General features: G+C 39.0%; 1 protein-coding gene across 4 annotated transcripts in view; it reads left to right on the forward strand.

Moving 5' to 3' along the window:
• Positions 1 to 24,402, forward strand: part of MXD4 (MAX dimerization protein 4) — a 105,009-nt gene that overhangs the window by 50,878 nt on the left and 29,729 nt on the right. For all 4 annotated transcript variants that reach the window (XM_053704210.1, XM_053704209.1, XM_053704213.1 and 1 more), the window contains one exon: positions 16,054 to 16,083. In XM_053704210.1, the coding sequence (XP_053560185.1) occupies positions 16,054 to 16,083 (30 nt within the window). The remainder of the gene's footprint in view (positions 1 to 16,053; positions 16,084 to 24,402) is intronic.

A 24,402-nucleotide genomic window follows, 5' to 3' on the forward strand; every position in this document is an offset into this window, starting at 1 on the left:
TAACATTGTGCTCATGCACATGAAGTTATTTAGGAGTAAGCACTAATTGCTTGAAATGCAAGTCTGTCAAATGATCTGAGATAAGGAGGCAGTCAGCAGAAGCTTAGATTCAAGGTAATTATAAAGTTTTAAAAGTATATTTCTATAGCAGTGTTCGTTGCAAAACTGGGGAATGGTAAATAAACGGATTATCTATCTTTTTTTAACAATAACATTTTTGGTGTTTACTATCCCTTTAAATATCTTGCATGAAAAAAGGGTGTTTAAAGTGAATCTAACAGGAAATGCGTGGTTATCTATGACTTAAGTCTCGTGACTTTAATACTCATTGGATGACAGGGACAGTTACATAGAAACATAGATATTGACGGCAGATAAGAGCCATAGGCCCAGCAAGTCTGCCCGATATTACGTAAAAGTATAAACTTATCTAGTTTGTAGGATAGCCTTATGCTTGTCCCAGGCATTTATATAGTCCCCCACAGTGTTTGTCATTACTACCTCTTGAGGAAGTTTATTCCATAAATCAATCACTCTTTCTGCAAAGAGGTGCTTCCTCAAGTTACTCCTGAATCTACTACCCTACAGTTCCAAAGTTATGAATCCAATACTGTAGTATTGACATTTTTAGAATGTGACAGTTTCAACAGGCAGAAGCAGCTATTTCAAAACACAAAATGAAGGTAAAGAAGCTTTTTCTAAACAGTTTAACACGCTCCAGCAGGTAAAATTGATAATTAAAGAGAAGATAATGTTATAGTACTATGTCCCTTTAAGCCTTAATATTTCCCTCCTTTTTTTTGGCCCAGGGTCTTACTTAAAGGGACATGAAACCCACATTTCTCCAACATTGGTGTGTCCGGTCCACGGCGTCATCCATTACTTGTGGGATATTCTCCTCCCCTACAGGGAAAGGCAAGGAGAGCACACAGCAAGAGCTGTCCATATAGCTCCCCCTCCTGCTCCGCCCCCCAGTCATTCTCCTTGCCGCTCTGAACAAGTAGCATCTCCACGGGGATGGTGAGGAGTTTGTGGTGTTAGTTGTAGTTTTTTATTTCTTCTATCAAGAGTTTGTTATTTTAAAATAGTGCTGGTATGTACTATTTACTCTGAAACAGAAAAAGATGAAGAGTTCTGTTTAAAGGAGGAGTATGATTTTAGCAGCAGTAACTAAAATCGAGTGCTGTTCCCACACAGGACTGTTGAGATGAGAGAACTTCAGTTGGGGGGAACAGTTTGCAGACTTTTCTGCTCAAGGTATGACTAGCCATTTTCTAACAAGACTGTGTAATGCTGGGAGGCTGTCATTTTTCCCTCATGGGGATCGGTAAGCCATTTTCTTAGACTTAGAAAGAATAAAGGGCTTATTATGGGCTATTAACTGGTGGACACTCTTAAGGGCTAAATCGATTGTTTATTTAAGTTTTTATTTAAAGTTTGAAGTGGATTTCACACTTTTATTATTTGGGGAACGTTTTTTATCGCCAGGCACTAGTTAAGACACCTTCCCAGTCAGGAAGGGCCTTTCACTGTATTAGGCAGAGCCTCATTTTCGCGCCATTATTGCGCAGTTTCTTTTAAGTACAGTGCATGCAGATGCATGTGAGAGGGTCTGATGTCCACTAAAAACGTTCCTAGAAGGCTTGAAATACCCCCCTGGGATAGTTGAAGTCACAACAAAGGCTGTGGCTGGGACTGTAGTGTGGTTAAAATTGCAAACGGCTCCGGTTTCCACATTTTAAGGGTTAACAGCTTGAAAATTGGGGTGCAATACTTTGAATGCATTAAGACACTGTGGTGAAAATTTGGTAAAGATTGGATAATTTCTTCATAGTTTTTCACATATTCAGTAATAAAGTGTGCCCTGTTTAACATTTAAAGAGACAGTAACGGTTTTGTTTTAAAACGGTTTTTGTACTTTATTAAAGAGTTTAAGCCTGTTTAACATGTCTGTGCCTTCAGATAGATCATGTTCTGTATGTATGGAAGCCAATGTGGTTCCCCCTTCAAATATATGTGATAATTGTGCCATAGCGTCCAAACACATTAAGGACAGTATTGTCACAAATGCTAAGCTTGCCCAGGATGATTCCTCAGATGAAGGAAGTAGAGATAGTTCTACATCTTCTCCTTCTGTGTCTATACCAGTTATGCCCGCGCAGGCGACCCCTAGTACTTCTAGCGCGCCAATGCTTGTTACTATGCAACAATTGATGGCAGTAATGGATAACTCCATAGCTAATATTTTATCCAAAATGCCAGCATTTCAGAGAAAGCGCGATTGCTCTGTTTTAAACACTGTAGAGCAGGAGGGCGCTGATGATAATTTTTCTGTCATACCCTCACACCAGTCTGAAGTGGCAGTGAGGGAGGGTTTGTCAGATGGAGAAATTTCTGATACAGGAAGAATTTCTCAGCAGGCAGAACCTGATGTTGTGACATTTAAATTAGAGCATCTCCGCGGCATTACTTAAGGAGGTGCTATCTACTCTGGATGATTGTGACAATCTGGTCATCCCAGAAAACTTGTGCAAGATGGACAAGTTCCTAGAGGTCCCGGTGCACCCTGATGCCTTTCCGATACCTAAACGGGTGGCGGACATAGTGAATAAGGAGTGGGAGAAGCCAGGCATACCTTTTGTCCCTCCTCCTATATTTAAGAAATTGTTCCCTATGGTCGACCCCAGGAAGGACATATGGCAAACAGTCTCTAAGGTCGAGGGGGCGGTTTCTACACTAGCCAAACGCACAACCATTCCCATTGAGGACAATTGTGCTTTCAAAGATCCTATGGATAAAAAATTGGAGGGTTTGCTTAAAAAGATTTTTGTACAGCAAGGTTACCTCCTTCAACCTATTTCGTGCATTATTCCTGTCACTACAGCGGCGTGGTTCTGGTTCGAGGAACTGGAAAAGTCGCTCAGTAGGGAGACTCCGTATGAGGAAGTCATGGACAGAATTCACGCACTTAAGTTAGCTAATTCCTTTATTTTAGATGCCGATTTGCAGTTAGCAAGATTAGCGGCGAAAAATTTCAGGGTTTGCAATTGTGGCGCGCAGAGCGCTCTGGCTAAAGTCTTGGTCGGCGGATGTATCTTCCAAGACAAAATTGCTTAATATCCTTTTCAAAGGTAAGACCCTTTTTGGGCCAGAATTGAAAGAAATTATTTCAGATATCACTGGGGGAAAGGGCCATGCCCTCCCACAGGATAGGCCTTTCAAGGCTAAGAATAAGTCCAATTTTCGTTCCTTTCGCAATTTCAGGAACGGACCGGCTTCTAACTCGGCAGCCTCTAGACAAGAGGGTAACGCTTCCTAGACTAAACCAGCTTGGAAACCAATGCAAGGCTGGAATAAGGGTAAACAGGCCAAGAAGCCTGCTGCTGCTACCAAGACAGCATGAAGGGGTAGCCCCCGTTCCGGGACCGGATCTAGTAGGGGGCAGACTCTCTCTCTTTGCTCAGGCTTGGGCAAGAGATGTTCAGGATCCCTGGACACTAGAAATAGTCTCTCAGGGTTATCTTCTAAAATTCAAGGAACTACCCCCAAGGGGAAGGTTCCACATTTCTCACTTATCTTCAAATCAAATAAGTAGACAGGCATTCTTACAGTGTGTAGAAGACCTGTTAAAGATGGGAGTGATACACCCAGTTCCAACTGTGCAACAAGGTCAGGGGTTTTTACTCAAATCTGTTTGTAGTTCCCAAAAAAGAGGGAACTTTCAGACCAATTCTGGATTTAAAAATTCTAAATAAATTTCTCAGAGTTCCATCGTTCAAAATGGAAACCATTCAAACAATTTTACCTACAATCCAGGAGGGTCAATATATGACTACCGTGGATTTAAAGGATGCGTATCTACATATTCCTATCCACAAAGATCATCATCTGTTCCTAAGGTTCGCCTTTCTGGACAAACATTATCAGTTCGTGGCTCTCCATTCGGACTAGCCACTGCTCCCAGAATTTCACAAAGGTGCTCGGGTCCCTTGTAGCGGTTCTAAGACCAAGGGGCATTGCAGTGGCACCTTATCTGGACGACATTCTAATTCAAGCGTCGTCTATTTCCAAGGCAAAGGCTCATACAGACATTGTTCTAGCCTTTCTCAGATCTCACGGGTGGAAGGTGAACGTAGAAAAGAGTTCCCTGTCTCCTTTTTGGGAACAATAATAGATTCTTTTGAAATGAAGATCTTCCTGACAGAAGTCAGAAAGTCAAAGCTTCTAAACGCTTGTCAAGTTCTTCTCTCTATTCTGCAGCCTTCCATAGCTCAGTGCATGGAAGTAGTAGGGTTGATGGTTGCAGCAATGGACATAGTTCCTTTTGCTTGAATTCATCTAAGACCATTACAACTGTGCATGCTCCAGTAGACAGGATCTCCTGTCTCAGGGAATGAGTTTCTGCGGACCAAAGTGGGTCATTGTCACGACCGACGCCAGTCTATCAGGCTGGGGCGCTGTCTGGGATTCCCTGAAATCTCAGGGTTTATGGTCTCGGGAAGAGTCTCTTCTCCCGATCAACATCCTGGAACTGAGAGCGATATTCAATGCTCTCTGGGCTTGGCCTCATCTAGCGAAGGCCGGATACATAAGATTCCAGTCAGATAACATGACGACTGTAGTTTACATCAACCATCAGGGAGGAACAAGGAGTTCCTTGGCGATGAGAGAGGTATCCAAGATCATCAAATGGGCGGAGGATCACTCCTGCCACCTATCTGCAATCCACATCCCAGGAGTAGACAACTGGGAGGCGGATTATCTGAGTCGTCAGATTTTCTATCCGGGGGAGTGGGAACACCCGGAGGTGTTTGCCCAGTTGACTCAATTATGGGGCATTCCAGACATGGATCTGATGGCGTCTCGTCAGAACTTCAAGGTTCCTTGTTACGGTTCCAGATCCAGGGATCCCAAGGCCACTCTAGTGGATGCATTAGTGGCGCCTTGGTCGTTCAACCTAGCTTATGCGTTTCCACCGTTCCCTCTCCTTCCCAGGCTTGTAGCCAGGATCAAACAGGAGAAGGCCTCGGTGATTCTGATACCTCCTGCGTGGCCGCACAGGACTTGGTATGCAGACCTGGTGAATATGTCATCGGCTCCACCATGGAAGCTACCTTTGAGACAGGATCTTCTAGTACAAGGTCCATTCGAACATTCAAATCTAATTTCTCTGCAGCTGACTGCTTGGAAATTGAACGTTTGATTTTATCCAAGCGTGGGTTTTCAGATTCAGTGATAGATACTCTGGTCCAAGCCAGAAAACCTGTGTCTAGAAAGATTTACCATAAAATATGGAAAAGATATTTCTGTTGGTGTGAATCCAAGGGATTCTCCCGGAGTAAGATTAAAATTCCTAAGATCCTCTCCTTTCTCCAAGAAGGTTTGGATAAGGGATTGTCAGCGAGTTCTCTAAAAGGACAGATTTCTGCTTTATCTGTCTTGTTATACAAATGGCTGGCAGCTGTGCCAGAGGTACAAGCTTTTGTACAGGCTTTGGTCAGAATCAAACCTGTTTACAGACCCTTGACTCCTCCTTGGAGTCTAAATTTAGTTATTTCAGTTCTTCAGGGGGTTCCGTTTGAATCCTTACATTCCATAGATATCAAGTTGCTATCTTGGAAAGTTCTGTTTTTGGTTGCTATTTCTTCTGCTAGAAGAGTTTCTGAATTATCTGCTTTGCAGTGTGATCCACCCTATCTGGTGTTCCATTCAGATAAGGTTATTTTGCGTACCAAGCCTGGTTTTCTTCCAAAAGTTGTTTCCAACAAGAATATTAACCAGGAAATAGTTGTTCCTTCTCTGTGCCCGAATCCAGTTTTCAAAGAAGGAACGTTTGTTACACAATTTAGATGTAGTCCGTGCTTTAAAGTTCTATTTAGAAGCAACAAAGAATTTTAGACAAACCTCATCCTTGTTTGTCGTTTACTCTAGAAAGAGGAGAGGACAAAAAGCTATTGCTACCTCTCTTTCTTTCTGGCTGAAAAGCATTATCCGATTGGCTTATGAGACTGCCGGACGGCAGCCTCCTGAACGAATCACAGCTCACTCCACTAGGGCTGTGGCTTCCACATGGGCCTTCAAGATCGAGGCTTCTGTTAATCAGATATGTAAGGGCAGCGACTTGGTCTTCTCTGCACACTTTTGCCAAATTTTACAAATTTTTGCTTCTTCGGAGGCTGTTTTTGGGAGAAAGGTTTTGCAAGCCGTGGTGCCTTCTGTTTAGGTAACCTGATTTGCTCCCTCCCTTCATCCGTGTCCTAAAGCTTTGGTATTGGTTCCCACAAGTAATGGATGACGCCGTGGACCGGACACACCAATGTTGGAGAAAACAGAATTTATGCTTACCTGATAAATTACTTTCTCCAACGGTGTGTCCGGTCCACGGCCCGCCCTGGTTTTTTAATCAGGTTTGAAAGATTTTTCTTTTTCTTTATACACTACAGTCACCACGGCACCCTATAGTTTCTCCTTTTTCTCCTAACCGTCGGTCGAATGACTGGGGGGCGGAGCCAGAGGGGGAGCTATATGGACAGCTCTTGCTGTGTGCTCTCCTTGCCTTTCCCTGTAGGGGAGGAGAATATCCCACAAGTAATGGATGACGCCGTGGACCGGACACACCGTTGGAGAAAGTAATTTATCAGGTAAGCATAAATTCTGTTTTTTTTCTTTCATGATTTAGAAAGAGAATGCAATTTTAAACATCTTTCTAATTTACTTCTATTATCTCATTTGTTTTATTCTCTTGATATTCTTTGCTGAAAAGCATATCTATGCTCAGTAGCTGCTGATTGGTAGCTGCACATAGAAGCCTTGTGTGATTGGCTCACCCATGTGCATTGCTTTTTCTTCAACTATGGATATCTAAAAAATGAAGCAAAATAAATAATAGAAGTAAATTGTAATGTTGTTTAAATTTGTATTCTCTATTTGAATCATGAAAGAAAGATTTTGGGTTTAGTGGCCCTTTAAATACCTTGAAGTATTTTGTCTTTTCAAATGTTGTTTTATGCTAGATTGGAGCACCTGTTGTAGACTTGTTTTATATTATGGATGTGTTATTCTATAGTATTTCTGCTGGGGGGTTTTTCCCGAAAAGCCACACAAATTACTATGCAGTGTTTGGATTGGACTTGGTTTCAATCCTGGATCGGACTTTGGGGCTTTTTGCTCTGTTATTTTAGACCTTGAGGCGAGAATTTGTTACAGACTTCTTTGTTAGTATAGGATCATTATTATCTTATGTAACAATTGTTTCTTGGTTTGTTTAATTGAATTTATACATCAATTAAAAAAAAGTTGTTTTTTCCCATCTATGTTACTAAAGTTGTTTAACTTGTAATAATTATTATTTGATATACATTATTTTTCATTAAAACAATATTTTATCTCTAGTCTATATTAAAGGGACATGAAAGCAGTCCTTATTTAACTTACATTATCAAATTGGCTTTGTCCTTTTGTTATTCTTTGTTGAAGAACATACCTGGAAAGGCTGAGGAGCAGTAGTGTATTAATGTGAGCTAGCTGGCGATTGGTACCTACGCACATAAACCTCTAGTCATTGGCTCACCACATGTGTTCAGCCTGCTCTTATTGGTGTCTTGCTGGAGCAGAATATAATTATGTGTTTAACACCTAGTTATTTGCAAGTAGTAGCACAATCATAAAATGCTGTAACATTTAAACTGTAATACCCCTTTAAAGTGGCCTAGAATTTAAAGAAACGTCTTCAATCCTGGGCATATTCACTACTGTTTAATTAGTAGCTTTCGATACACTCTTTAATTAGTAGGTTTTCTTCTGTTTATAGTGACTCTCCGCTCATACCACAGTTTTTTTTTTATGATTCCCTTCCCCCATTTTCTTTAAATAGCAAGCAGACAACTGAAAATGGCATTGCCCTGGCTGTGCTCTCCACAGTTTCTGAGAGGGAGAGAAAGGGCTGCCCCTAGTATTCTAGCAGATTGTAGCACACTGGTTGAGTCTGAATTGAATCCAGATGAATTCAGACCAGGGTACTGCAATATGTTTTGCTTGAATAATTGTGACAACATCACTAATAATTTAAAAAGAGCTTACCAATAAAATGAATATCTGCAAGTGCTTACTACTTAGGATGTTGACATTTATCTTTTGGGGGTTCCTACTAAACTTGGTGAATATGGGGGTTTCCTGTGTTTTAGGAATAACTGAAATAGAGGTATAGTTGATACTGTCTCAATTTACTGCTTCTTGTTCTACACTCTTTCTTAAAGATATCACTTTTTAAATTAGGAAAAGTAAACTTAATTGCTTTTTTCCCTCCCCCTAGTGTTTTGACACGCTGTAGTAACCTACCCCTCATTGTAACGCCACCTCCTTTAGGAAAAAGTAGTAACTACACACATGGTAATCATTTTTGCCAGATTTGTGTAATTCATCTTCTGAACAGGGAAGGTTGCTAGAATGTGCAGCGTAAGCAGAAATGTTAGCAGCAAATCTAATCTAAATATTCAGTTCCTCATGGTTTATATCCCAAGAGATTACAGTTAAATATGTACTATTTTGTGTGTGCTATGTATTTATATGTGAGTAAAATAATCAGGTAATCTGTAATTCAGTAATAACTGAACATAAATCTTCTCTCCTTTCTTTTTTGTTTAACACCATTGCAAAACCAGTTGCCTCATTCTCTTCGTTATTTACATGTTTACATTAGATCAAGCTAGACATTTTATATTTCACAAATACAGAAAATAACACAATATTGCAATAAGAGAAAAGGAAAACATCTAGCCATGTACAAGTTGTAACTTTGTAAGTAAAACATAGAACTAAAATATGTTGCTTTTGCAATATATTTTTTTTTTTTCAGTATGATAATTAATCCAATGCTTCCTAATAATGCTGTGCTTATTTATAGTACTGTACAAAAGCTTCAGGTTTTGTGTGCATAGATAGAATAACATTATAGATGCCAATTTGTTAAAATGTCCTGTGGTTAAAATAAAAGTTTCTGATAAATAAAAATGTAATTTGTTGTAAGGAGTTATGTTAATGTTTCAAATAAACTGTCCCTGTTGCATTTAAAGTGATCCTAATAGCTGAAGTTACACGTATTGCTGATATAATACAATAATTAGATATACAGGTATAACTTACTGTATTTGTGTTATGTGAGGAACAGGAGCACAGTGCTGTACTCCTATTTAGTGTCATCCAATAAATACAGAAAAATATAACATTAACTAAAATAATTGTATTTAAATACAGATAGAAAACCCTCTTTTCAAACTACTTGGAACCAGAAAAGATTTGGATTCCAGAATAGTTTGGCTTACAAAATGATTTGTATATTTGCATCTGTAAAATGAGATGGCTTGGAGAGGGGAGATTTGTACCTGTAGTTGATTGACAGCTATATATTTTTATCCATTAGATTTAACTGTAAGCTAAATTTAAGAAAGCTAATAAAAAAAGAAAAGAAAATACAGCAAACTGTAATTATTATAAAAGCTTTTTCCCCTTTTGTATTTGTGTTCAGGCAGCAAGTGTGGAGCTATACAAAATGAAGATCAAGAAATATATACGTGTGTTTTTTCTTCTTATTTTATATATTTGTAAATCATTTTAAGATGATGTGTGCTGTTTTCAAAAGATAACATTTTAATTAATAATGGTTATTTTAGATTGACTCGTCTTAGATTAAAAGACAGATTTTTAGCTAATAACTAAGGAATACATCTCAATATATTAGAGCCAAAAGTAGCATTTTATTCCTATGCTTCCAGGACTTTCCACATCTTGCACAATGTGTATATATAGTATGTATCTTTGAAATCATTAGGCATATATAATTAAAGTCTTGACAACTGTCCCCATCAGTGATTGTTACAGAAAGCAGCCACAAAATGATTTTTCATGCTTAACTGCTTCAACTTGGTAAGTTTTCTGAAGAATGTTGACACCAATAAACTTTAAAACGCAAACATTCCATATAAAACAACCACAAAACACACTATATGTACTTCCTAAAGCAGTAGAATCTAACTTTATAAATATACACTGGAGGAGAAACTTTGCAGTTAACTCGTTGGTACCAGAGAGGACTTCAACACATTGTGCAGCAGTATCAGAACCCTGTGGGACAGAAGGGGTTAAGGGTACTGTATTCATTAATACATTATGCTGTTACTTACAAGCTATGTAACTGACATTAGCCAGTAAACAGTATTTGAGATATCCAATTCTAGTTGATCTACCCTGATTCTTCAATGGTTTCTGTACATTTCCATCTTACCCAAGTGCCAGTGGGATGGCTTCCATATACTCTATTTTGAGCATTCCAAGATAGAGAGACTTTCTGGGAATTCTGCCATCTTTGTTGACTGTTGGAAAGTCTGGTGTGTGCGTGAGATATTCTGAAATGCAGTTTCTTAGTCATTTTGCAAACAAATTTTAATTTAATTTGGTCATTGCATGCAAGCCTTTTATATTTGTATGCATTTGTGATGAGATTGTGACAATTACTAACCAGTTTGATAACAAATTTTGTTTATGAAGAACTGCTTTAGGTGATTTTACAAAGCCTCATGCAACACCTGGCTAGATAATCCGTTGCAGCCTCTCTGGCACTATTTGAGTTAAATGGACACTGCTAAATAACCTCTTTGCCTTAAAGGGAAACAGCACTGTGAAACTGTTGTCTCTTGAATATTAAGTCTTTAGAAAAGGCTCCTTTAGGTTTATTTTTTTATTATTCATTTTTATTATCATTATTTTAGGTTTATTTTTTATATATATATAAAATCAATGGTTTTGCTAATTGAAGCCAAAAACCCTTTAAATGATAAAGAGAGAACAGACTTCCTTATCTTATTTTTATGCACCAGAGCCTCCATATCTCATCTCTTTCTGTATACACAAATGGCAATACTTAGAGGACCTATCTATCTATTAATTTATTTATTTTTTCAGTAGGTGGTTGTTTCAGCAGGCAATAACAGCTATTTTAAATGACAAAATAAAAGTAAACGTGCCATTTGTAATTGATTTAATACACTCCAGCAGGTAAAAGGAATAATTGAAAATACATTAAAGGGGGAGAGGGGACATTTTACAGTACAATGTATCTTTAAAGAGACATGATGCATGTTTCTCAATGTAGAAAGGTGTATAAAGTAAATAGTAATGTATACATTAATTAAATGTGCACAGTTATGAAGCAATAACACTTACTGAATTTCAAATGAGCAGAATCATTTTTTTTTCTGACAAATTTCAAAATCTTACCTTTTCCCTGCCCCCTCTATCATGTGATAGCTATCAGCCAATCTTGGATTCGTATATGTATACACTGGAAACTCTTGTACATGCTCAGTAGGAGTTAGTGCCTTAGAAAGTGTGCATAAAATATTGTGCACCAATTGATAATGGGAAGTACATTGTAATGTGTTGTGTGTGTGTATTTTTTTAAAAAATTTTTTTAGATTGCATGCTTTAAATGAATTATGCAAGTTTAATTTGTACTTACAGGGTCATGAAACCCAACATTTTCCTTTCATGATTGAGATAGAAGTAAATTGTATTCTCTATTATCTCATTTGCACACAGCAATGCACATTGGTAGCCAATAACATAAGGAATATATGTGCAGCCACCAATCAACAGCTCCTGAGTCTACTTGGGTATGCTTTTCTACAAAGTATACCAAGAGAATAAAAAATAGATAATAGGAGTAAATTTGAAAGTTGTTTACAATTGCATACTCTCTCTGAATCATGAAAGAAAACACTGGGTTTCATGTTTCTTTAAGTGTAACATACAAAAGGTGAAAAATTTGGTAGAGAAAAATCCTGAAGTCAAGTCATAAATAAACCCGATCCCTAATATAACATTGAGCAGGCAAGTGGCAGTTTCCCTAAAATATACAATTCTAACCAGTTGAACAAATGCAGAAAGGCATGAGCATGTAACTTAAAGGCACACTGAACCCAATTTTTTTCTTTTGTTATTCAGACAGAGCATGCAATTTTAAGCAACTTTCTAATTTACTCCTATTATCAAGTTTTCTTCGTTCTTTTGCTATCTTTATTTGAAAAAGAAGGCATCTAAGCTTTTTTTTTTGGTTCAGCCCTGTGGACAGCACTCTTTTATTGGTGGATGAATTTATCCACCAATCGGCAAGAACAACCCAGGTTGTTCACCAAAAATGGGCCGGCATCTAAACTTACATTCTTGCATTTCAAATAAAGATGCCAAGAGAATGAAGAAAAATTGATAATAGGAGTAAATTAGAAAGGTGCTTAAAATTGCATGCTCTATCTCAATCATGAAAGAAAAAATTTGGGTTCATTGTCCCTTTAACAGTTGTACATATTGACAGTATGCTAATTCTTGGTTTTATGAAGGTGTCTTCCCTTCGTTATCTCTTGTTGTTAGTTATATTAATCCTAATTCCTGTTGCCTAATTTGATGTTTTCTAAACACCGAATGTAATGACCATTAAATTGGGCTATTATCTTATAATATCTGCTTGAAAGATACTATCCTAAACGCTGCTAAATGATTTAATAATATGAATAGAAAAATTTTATGTTTCATAGAAAATGAATAAAGTAATAAAGATACAACTGATTATAAATTGTTACCATAATCATAGCAATAAACATTTGTGATTTGTGCTCGCGCTGTGATGTTTATAGAGGCTTGTAAACTTCTGAGTGGATGATGCCTCTTGCAAAATTGTTTTATACCAGTAAATGATTTAGTGTGTTTTTGTGATTCCATGTTGTTGCTATTGGCACAGTGGGCTTTTATTAAAATTCAATGCTCAGTTGTTAATTCACTTTTTTAATTCATTACAATATATTGTACATTTAAAAAAAAAATCAGTGTTTTGAAAGCAATATATATTACTTGTTACACTGTATCATATGTGTCTCCTCCCATGCACTGCTCCACCTTTTTTTTGTATCTTGGATTCTCCATCTATTCAAAGCAAACCTCAAAATACAGTGATCCAAGTCTAGATTAAATATTAATGTTATGGGAAAAAAAGCTTTGTGTGTCTACTATATTAAAAGGGCATTTAACACTTCAAGATAGTAAAATAATATGATAAAGTATATAGCAGAGGTTTTTTTTTATACAGTTTAACTATTTATTTTTTCTCCTTTAAAGGGACATGAAACCCAAAATGTATTTCTTATGTCATGGAGAGTCCACAAAATATTCTAATTACTAGTGGGGTATTCACTCCTGGCCAGCAGGAGGAGGCAAAGAGCACCCCAGCAGAGCTGTTAAGTATCGCTTTCATTACCCATAACCCCCAGTCATTCTCTTTGCCTTGATCATGGGAGGATGGCAAAGATGGTGGCGGATCTGGTGACAATGTCATCTATTCTGCCATGGAGGTTACCTTTCAGGAAGGATCTTCTACTTAAGGGTCCCCTTCGTCATCCAAATCTGGTTTCTCTGAAGCTGACTGCTTGGAGATTGAACGTCTAAGTTTGGCTAGACGCGGCTTCTCTGAGAAAGTCATAGATACTATACTTCAGGCTCGTAAACCAGTTACTTACAGAATTTAAAATAGGGTATGGTGTAAGTACCTTCATTGGTGTGATTCAAAAGGTTTTTATTGGAACAAATTAAGGGTTCATCGAATTTTGGCTTTTTTTCAGGAGGGCCTGGAGATGGGTTTGTCAGTCAGTACTTTGAAGGGTCAGATTTCTGCTCTGTCTATTCTTCTGTACAAATGTCTGGCAGTTATGCCAGATGTTTAGTCTTTTGTTTAGACCTTTGTCAGAATCAGGCCTGTGTTTAAATCTGTTGCTCCTCCTTAGAGTCTTAACCTTGTTCTTAGAGTTTTGCAGCAGGCTCTGTTTGAGCCGATGCATTCTGTTAGTATTAAACTACTATCTTGGAAGGTTTTGTTTCTTCTTGCCATTTCTTCTGCTCGCAGAGTTTCGGAACTTTCGGCTCTGCAGTGTGATTCCTCTTACCTTATTTTTCATGCTAATAAGACGGTCCTTCGTACTAAGTTGAGGTTTCTCCCTAAGGTAGTGTCAGATTGCAATATTAATCAGGAAATTGTTTTTCCATCTTTTTGTCCTAACCCTTCTTCCCAGAAGGAACGTCTTTTTCATAACTTTGATGTTGTGTATGCTCTTAAATTTTACCTTCAAGCAAGTAAAGATTTTCGGCAGACTTCTGCCTTCTTTATTGTTTTCTCTGGTAAGCATAGGGGTCAGAAGGCCACTTCTACCACTCTTTTTTTTTTCTCTGGTTGAGAAGTGTTATTCGTTTAGCTTGAGAAAGCTGGACAGCAGCCTACTGAGAGAATTACGGCTCATTCCATTAGAGCTTTTTCATCTTCATGGGTTTCAAAAACGAAGTTTCTGTGGAGCAAATCTGTAAGGCGGCCACTTGGTCCTCTATTCATACTTTCTTCCAAATTCTACACGTTTGATACTTTTGCCTCAGCTGAGGCTTCTTTTGGGAGAAAGGTTCTTCAAGCGGTGGTGCCTTCAGTTTAGGTCTGCCTTGTTCTCCCTCCTATTCATTTTGTGTCCTCTAGCTTGGGTATTGGTTTCCACTAGTAATTAAAATGTTTCATGAACTCTCCATGCCATAGGAAAGAAAACAAAATTTATGCTTACCTGAAAAATGTATTTATTTCCGGGCCCACGACCCACCCTTATTCAAATTAAGATGGCATTTTTTTTTGTCTAGTCCTCAGGCACCTCTATACCCTTGTGTTATCTTCTTTTTCCGTTTCCATTTGGCCGAATGACTGGGGGTTATGGGTAAGGGAAGTGATACTTAACAGCTCTGCTGGGGTGCTCTTTGCCTCCTCCTGCTGGCCAGGAGTGAATATCCCACTAGTAATTCAAATGCTTTGTGGACTCTCCGTGCCCGGAAAGAAAGTAATTTATCAGTTAAGCATAAATTTTGTTTTTTCTTTCATGATTCAGATAGAAAATGTGATTTTAAACAACTTTGCATATATTATCTAAATTGCTTCATTCTCTTAGTGTCCTTAGCTGAAAAGCATATCTAGGTAGGCTCAGGGGGCATCAATGCATTACTGGGTGCTAGCTGCTGACTGGTGGCTGTACAAAAATTCCTCTTTTCATTGGTTCACCAGATGTATTCAGATAACACCCAGTAGTGCATACCTGCCCCTTCAAAAAAGGATTCCAAGAGAATAAAGAAAATTGTTTCAAATAAGTCAATTGGAAAGTTGTGTGAAACCACATGCTCTATTTAAATCATAAAAAATAAGAAAAAGATAAATGATGAGTTTCGTGGCCCTTTAACTGTAATTCAACTTCTAACAGCAACTGAAGAGCTCACAATTTCAGAATGGAAGTTCAGAACTCTGTTATATTCCCCACAGCCATTGGCTGCACACTCAAGTAACCTATGTATAACTGTCCCTAATTGGCCACAGCAGAGAACGTAACCTAAGTTACAACATGGCAGCTCCCATTGTTAAATAAAACTTTACACTTATTTTGTCAATATTTAAACAGGTAATGAAACTTTAAAAAATACATCTACATGTTATTCTCAGACATCTTTTCTTTGAATGCATCATTCTATCTAGCATTTATTTAGTGTTTAATGTCCCTTTAAAGGGAAGAAAATGTTAAACTTTCATGATTTAGAACATGCAATATAAATAAAAAATCAATTTCTGTTATCGGAAGTTGACTTTTGTTGAAATTTAGCTCATTTCCATGAGAGCACAATGAAGTGGATTTCTGAATATCCATACGGAGCATAATATCTTCCTGTTTTTCACCTTACCTAGGATAATAAAAGATAAATAAAATAAAATAAATGTCATTGAAGTAAATGGGAACGTTTTTCAGAATGGCATGCTCTATATAATTTCTAGTTTCATGTCCCTTAGTAACTTACTAGAGCTTTCCACATGATTAAAGTAGCCCGCTATAAGGAGCGAGAACTATACGGTATGAAAACTAGTTACTAAATGCTGCTTTTATTGTTAATTGCAAACTGTCCTCTGTTGTATATTAATTATTGTTTTTTGTTTTTTTCTGTTAGGTCTTCACATAATGAGCTAGAAAAACACAGGTGAGTTCATACCCGCTAAGTTTGTAAATATTAATTATGTAAATTCATTGTTTTTTTTTTAATGTGATTTATAGATATTTGAGCAAAACTCAGTGTGAGAAATCTTGCTTCTGTAATACTCTTTAACCAGAGCATAACATTGAGCTACAGCGATCCTCCAAATCTCTTACACTGAAGTTGTCCAGTTCATTTTATGTTGTCACTCTATATAGTGTTTTATTTATGGCTTAAGAATTCTTAAATCAGTTTTTGGGGAATAAGTAACGGATATTATTTTGTAAAATACAACTATGGAATTCCCTTATCCCAGAACTATTTAAAGTTCGGCTCCTCCTGCAGTATGCAGGCTATGACTCATCTACCCTTTGCAGCAGCTCATGTCGAAGCTTGTATTACTCATTTTAGATAAAAAAAGAACTTAAGTAAATAGGTCCAAGGTGAACAGCAGCACACAATTTAGTGTATGTGTGTGTGTGTGTGTGTATATGTGTGTGTGTATGTGTGTATATATATATATATATATATATATATATATATATATATATATATATATATATATATATATATATATATATATATATATATATATATATATATATATATATATATATATATGTATATAGAAGCAAAGAAAGAGTGCACTCACCAGGACTTTTCAGACGTTTATTCCAAATATGTGAAAATTTTCGGGGGTATAGCCCCTTCCTCAGACATACAAAATATATAAATGTGCAAAAAAACCAGACACCCTTAAGTTAAACAGGTCAGCCAATCACATGCTCTCCAGGGTAAGGTGCCGCCCACAAAGTAACAACACCCCCCTAGCAACCAGTGAGACTGATCCCAATATTCTTGGGAGAGACCAACCTACTAACTTAGGTTGCTTTATATGTGTTTACCCTAGTACACGTTATTACTACTTTGATTTCCTGCCGCTGTGCTTAACACTCTGGTAACTCTTTTCTTGGGTAACACACTACGATCCCCGTACTGCTGTCCCTGAATGTTTACATGTTGCTATGGCAACAGATCCGATAGCGTTGTTTGAAACTATAATACTCGTTCCCGGTCTTTTACGGACTGTTGATGGCCGGTCTGACTGACATAATCTAACTTACAGATTGATGACATGGTTGTTTGTTTGGAGGGGCTATTGTTATGGTGAGTTAGCTGATGATGCGCTTCACCCCGGTATATGTACATTACAAGGTGACCATGATATAGCGATACTTTGCTACTTTGATTGGCTTTGCATGCCCAATTCCACAAATATCTGGCCCATTACATATGGTGATATGAACACTGCCTTTAACACTGCCTGGATTACATCGATTAGTAGACGATTCAGAGATACTGTGACAAATATGCTTTATAAGATAATTATATTACTGGGGTACGTTACTATTTCTATTTGCTTATCTTGTGCATACCTATAACATAACATCTGTGATATGATGTTTCTATATATTTATAACCATGTATCTAAATTGATATACATCTGTTTATTATTGAATCCTGCTGTATCTATTGTATATATTATATGTACTGCACTTTGTTTATATTGGGGTCAGTCTCACTGGTTGCTAGGGGGGTGTTGTCACTTTGTGGGCGGCACCTTACCCTGGAGAGCGTGTGATTGGCTGACCTGTTTAACTGAAGGGTTTCTGTTTTTTTTTGCACATTTATATATTTTATATGTCTGAGGAAGGGGCTACACCCCAGAAAACATTCACATATTTGGAATAAACTTCTGAAAAGTCCTGGTGAGTGCACTCTTTCTTTGCTTCTACAAATCCTTTCTGCTGCACCCCAGGCACTTGTGACTTGTTATCTGGAGTGCATGTCTTCTTTGCATCTATATATGTATGTACAAATTCAAAAAAGGGAAAAATAGTGATACATAATAATAGCACTATTAAAGACTGGGAATTCAGCACTCTTTTAAAAGTTAAAGTTAAGGTAAACTTTGTTGAATGAAAGCCTGTTTTTTAAAAATACTATTAAAAACAGGGGCACTTTCATTCATCAAAGTTTACAAAGCAACCGTTTTGTTAAAAAAATTACCTTTTTTTTCTTTTCACAGCCAGAGCAGCTTCCCCCACACGGAGATCCTTTATTCACACGTCAGCAATGACTAATCCTGCTTCATCCAATTACAGCATGGCCTCAGGCAATGACTACCCTGGGGGGAAAGCTGTGATTGGAGGAAGCAGGATTAGTCATTGCTGACGTGTGAATAGAGGATCTCTGGGTGGGGGAAGCTGCTCTAGCTGTGAAAAGAAAAGAAAAAAAGAGTACAATTAAACATATATACTCTGTATATACCCTGTATATAATAAGTTGTGGAAATGTGCACAGACAAACTACACCCATTCCAGAACTCAAAACCCCCAAAGGGGCTATAGGGACAACACCTGCGCTGAAACAAAGAGAAGAGGGATCTAAGTTGTCTGTGCACAGCCACTAGACATGTGGTAAAGTATATAACACAACTTATACATTAATAATACAAGGGATGAAGCATAGCCATGCTTAAATAGGGAAAAAAGACTCTAGCTATATGCAAGCAAATCAATGTATGCTTAAAACAGACGAAGCGGACATATATGGATTAAGGAAGCCCGTAGTATTGTAAACAATACTTAAATCAAAGTCTCGTAATTAGGAGACAAAAGAAAGTCACAGCAATTTGTTGGTTATTCCCATAGATCCACAGTTTGGTAAATGAAAAAGGTCATTGGACCTAAGAGATACTAAGCAAGGTAAAAGTGGAGGTCGAAGTATAAACCTATATTTCTTCTGTTAAGTGTGATCAGTCCACGGGTCATCATTACTTCTGGGATATTACTCCTCCCCAACAGGAAGTGCAAGAGGATTCACCCAGCAGAGCTGCATATAGCTCCTCCCCTCTACGTCACTCCCAGTCATTCTCTTGCACCCAACGACTAGATAGGATGTGTGAGAGGACTATGGTGATTATACTTAGTTTTATATCTTCAATCAAAAGTTTGTTATTTTAAAATAGCACCGGAGTGTGTTATTACCTCTCTGGCAGAGTTTGAAGAAGAATCTACCAGAGTTTTGCTATGATTTTAGCCGGAGTAGTTAAGATCATATTGCTGTTCTCGGCCATCTGAGGAGTGAGGTAAACTTCAGATCAGGGGACAGCGGGCAGATGAATCTGCATAGAGGTATGTAGCAGTTTTTATTTTCTGACAATGGAATTGATGAGAAAATCCTGCCATACCGATATAATGTCATGTATGTATACTTTACACTTCAGTATTCTGGGGAATGGTACTTCACTAGAATTACACTGTAAGAAATACATAAAGCTGTTTAATAACTAGAGATTATGTTTAACGTTTTTGCTGGAATGTAAAATCGTTTTCATTTGCTGAGGTACTGTGTGAATAAATGTTTGGGCACTATTTTTCCACTTGGCAGTTGCTTAATCTGTTTTCTGACAGTTTCTGTTCTCCCTCACTGCTGTGTGTGAGGGGGAGGGGCCGTTTTTTGGCGCTTTTACTAGCATCAAATATTTCAGTCAGCAACTCATTGTATTCCCTGCATGATCCGGTTCATCTCTACAGAGCTCAGGGGTCTTCAAAACTTATTTTGAGGGAGGTAATTTCTCTCAGCAGAGCTGTGAGAATTATAGTTTGACTGAGATAAAAAACGTTTATTCTGTAATTTGTTTCCTGCTTTCAGAATTTGTTATCTTTGCTAATGGGATTAAACCTTTGCTAAAGTTGTGTTGTTTACAAGGATTGAGGCTATAACTGTTTCAATTTATTAATTTTCAACTGTCATAGATCTTCTGTGCTTCTTAAAGGCACAGTACGTTTTAATATTATTCTAATTGAATTGTATTTCCAAGTTGCAAGTTTATTTGCTAGTGTGTTAAACATGTCTGATTCAGAGGATGATACCTGTGTCATTTGTTGCAATGCCAAAGTGGAGCCCAATAGAAATTTATGTACTAACTGTATTGATGCTACTTTAAATAAAAGTCAATCTGTACAAATTGAACAAATTTCACCAAACAACGAGGGGAGAGTTATGCCGACTAACTCGCCTCACGTGTCAGTACCTACATCTCCCGCTCAGAGGGAGGTGCGTGATATTGTAGCGCCGAGTACATCTGGGCGGCCATTACAAATCACATTACAGGATATGGCTACTGTTATGACTGAGGTTTTGGCTAAATTACCAGAACTAAGAGGTAAGCGTGATCACTCTGGGGTGAGAACAGAGTGCGCTGATAATATTAGGGCCATGTCAGACACTGCGTCACAGGTGGCAGAACATGAGGACGGAGAACTTCATTCTGTGGGTGACGGTTCTGATCCAAACAGACTGGATTCAGATATTTCAAATTTTAAATTTAAACTGGAAAACCTCCGTGTATTACTAGGGGAGGTGTTAGCGGCTCTGAATGATTGTAACACAGTTGCAATACCAGAGAAAATGTGTAGGTTGGATAAATATTTTGCGGTACCGACGAGTACTGAGGTTTTTCCTATACCTAAGAGACTTGCTGAAATTGTTACTAAGGAGTGGGATAGACCCGGTGTGCCGTTCTCACCCCCTCCGATATTTAGAAAAATGTTTCCAATAGACGCCACCACAAGGGACTTATGGCAAACGGTCCCTAAGGTGGAGGGAGCAGTTTCTACCTTAGCTAAGCGTACCACTATCCCGGTGGAGGATAGCTGTGCTTTTTCAGATCCAATGGATAAAAAGTTAGAGGGTTACCTTAAGAAAATGTTTGTTCAACAAGGTTTTATATTGCAACCCCTTGCATGCATTGCGCCGATCACGGCTGCAGCGGCATTCTGGATTGAGTCTCTGGAAGAGAACATTGGTTCAGCTACTCTGGACGACATTACGGACAGGCTTAGAGTCCTTAAACTAGCTAATTCATTCATTTCGGAGGCCGTAGTACATCTTACTAAACTTACGGCGAAGAATTCAGGATTCGCCATTCAGGCACGCAGGGCGCTGTGGCTAAAATCCTGGTCAGCTGATGTTACTTCTAAGTCTAAATTGCTTAATATACCTTTCAAAGGGCAGACCTTATTCGGGCCCGGGTTGAAAGAGATTATCGCTGACATTACAGGAGGTAAAGGCCATGCCCTGCCTCAGGACAAAGCCAAAGCCAAGACTAGACAGTCTAATTTTCGTTCCTTTCGTAATTTCAAAGCAGGAGCAGCATCAACTTCCTCTGCACCAAAACAGGAAGGAGCTGTTGCTCGCTACAGACAAGGCTGGAAACCTAACCAGTCCTGGAACAAGGGCAAGCAGACTAGGAAACCTGCTGCTGCCCCTAAAACAGCATGAATTGAGGGCCCCCGATCCGGGATCGGATCTAGTGGGGGGCAGACTTTCTCTCTTCACCCAGGCTTGGGCAAGAGATGTTCAGGATCCCTGGGCGCTAGAGATAATATCTCAGGGATACCTTCTGGACTTCAAATACTCTCCTCCAAGAGAGAGATTTCATCTGTCAAGATTGTCAACAATCCAGACAAAGAAAGAGGCGTTTCTACGCTGCGTACAAGAGCTCTTGTTAATGGGAGTAATCCATCCAGTTCCACGATCGGAACAGGGACAGGGGTTTTACTCAAATCTGTTTGTGGTTCCCAAAAAAGAGGGAACTTTCAGACCAATCCTGGACTTAAAGATCCTAAACAAATTCCTAAGAGTTCCATCGTTCAAGATGGAGACTATTCGGACAATTTTACCTATGATCCAAGAGGGTCAGTACATGACCACTGTAGATTTAAAAGATGCTTACCTTCACATACCGATTCACAAAGATCATTACCGGTACCTAAGGTTTGCCTTCCTAGACAGGCATTACCAGTTTGTGGCTCTTCCATTCGGATTGGCTACAGCTCCAAGAATCTTCACAAAGGTTCTGGGTGCTCTTCTGGCGGTACTAAGACCGCGGGGAATCTCGGTAGCTCCATACCTAGACGACATTCTGATACAAGCTTCAAGCTTTCAAACTGCCAAGTCTCATACAGAGTTAGTGCTGGCATTTCTAAGGTCACATGGATGGAAGGTGAACGAAAAGAAAAGTTCACTCGTTCCACTCACAAGAGTTCCCTTCCTGGGGACTCTTATAGATTCTGTAGAAATGAAGATTTACCTGACAGAGGACAGGCTAACAAGACTTCAAAGTGCTTGCCGCACCCTTCATTCCATTCAACACCCGTCAGTGGCTCAATGCATGGAGGTAATCGGCTTAATGGTAGCGGCAATGGACATAGTACCCTTTGCACGCTTACACCTCAGACCACTGCAACTGTGCATGCTAAGTCAGTGGAATGGGCCACATCTGTCCAGGGGGATGCCATTCAGCAGACCAGACTGGACAATTGTAACAACAGACGCCAGCCTTCTAGGTTGGGGTGCCGTCTGGAATTCTCTGAAGGCTCAGGGACAATGGAGTCAGGAGGAGAGTCTCCTGCCAATAAACATTCTGGAATTGAGAGCAGTTCTCAATGCCCTCCTGGCTTGGCCCCAGTTGACAACTCGGGGGTTCATCAGGTTTCAGTCGGACAACATCACGACTGTAGCTTACATCAACCATCAGGGAGGGACAAGAAGCTCCCTAGCTATGATGGAAGTATCAAAGATAATTCGCTGGGCAGAGTCTCACTCTTGCCACCTGTCAGCAATCCACATCCCGGGAGTGGAGAACTGGGAGGCGGATTTCTTAAGTCGTCAGACTTTTCATCCGGGGGAGTGGGAACTTCATCCGGAGGTCTTTGCCCAAATTCTTCGACGTTGGGGCAAACCAGAGATAGATCTCATGGCGTCTCGACAGAACGCCAAGCTTCCTCGTTACGGGTCCAGATCCAGGGATCCAGGAGCAGTCCTGATAGATGCTCTGACAGCACCTTGGGACTTCAGGATGGCTTACGTGTTTCCACCCTTCCCGTTGCTTCCTCGATTGATTGCCAGAATCAAACAAGAGAGAGCATCAGTGATTCTAATAGCACCTGCGTGGCCACGCAGGACTTGGTATGCAGACCTGGTGGACATGTCATCCTGTCCACCTTGGTCTCTACCTCTGAAACAGGACCTTCTGATACAGGGTCCCTTCAAACATCAAAATCTAACTTCTCTGAAGCTGACTGCTTGGAAATTGAACGCTTGTTTTTATCAAGACGTGGATTTTCTGAGTCAGTTATTGATACCTTAATACAGGCTAGGAAACCTGTTACCAGAAAGATTTACCATAAGATATGGCGTAAATACCTATATTGGTGTGAATCCAAAGGTTACTCTTGGAGTAAGGTTAGGATTCCTAGGATATTGTCTTTTCTACAAGAAGGTTTAGAAAAGGGTTTATCTGCTAGTTCATTAAAGGGACAGATCTCAGCTCTGTCCATTCTGTTACACAAACGTCTGTCAGAAGTTCCTGACGTCCAGGCTTTTTGTCAGGCTTTGGCCAGAATTAAGCCTGTGTTTAAAACTGTTGCTCCACCATGGAGTTTAAACCTTGTTCTTAATGTTTTACAGGGCGTTCCGTTTGAACCCCTTCATTCCATTGATATAAAGTTGTTATCTTGGAAAGTTCTATTTTTAATGGCTATTTCCTCGGCTCGAAGAGTCTCTGAATTATCAGCCTTACATTGTGATTCTCCTTATTTGATTTTTCATTCGGATAAGGTAGTCCTGCGTACTAAACCTGGGTTCTTACCTAAGGTAGTTACTAACAGGAATATCAATCAAGAGATTGTTGTTCCTTCTTTATGCCCAAATCCTTCTTCAAAGAAGGAACGTCTACTGCACAACCTGGATGTAGTCCGTGCTCTAAAATTTTACTTACAGGCAACTAAGGAATTTCGACAAACGTCTTCTCTGTTTGTCATTTACTCTGGGCAGAGGAGAGGTCAAAAAGCTTCCGCTACCTCTCTTTCTTTTTGGCTTCGTAGCATAATTCGTTTAGCTTATGAGACTGCTGGACAGCAGCCTCCTGAAAGAATTACAGCTCATTCTACTAGAGCTGTGGCTTCCACTTGGGCCTTCAAGAATGAGGCCTCTGTTGAACAGATTTGCAAGGCTGCAACTTGGTCTTCGCTTCATACTTTTTCCAAATTTTACAAATTTGACACTTTTGCTTCATCGGAGGCTATTTTTGGGAGAAAGGTTCTTCAGGCAGTGGTTCCTTCTGTATAAAGAGCCTGCCTATCCCTCCCGTCATCCGTGTACTTTTGCTTTGGTATTGGTATCCCAGAAGTAATGATGACCCGTGGACTGATCACACTTAACAGAAGAAAACATAATTTATGCTTACCTGATAAA

This window comes from Bombina bombina, chromosome 2 (assembly GCF_027579735.1).
Source record: "Bombina bombina isolate aBomBom1 chromosome 2, aBomBom1.pri, whole genome shotgun sequence".
Lineage (NCBI taxonomy): Eukaryota > Metazoa > Chordata > Amphibia > Anura > Bombinatoridae > Bombina > Bombina bombina.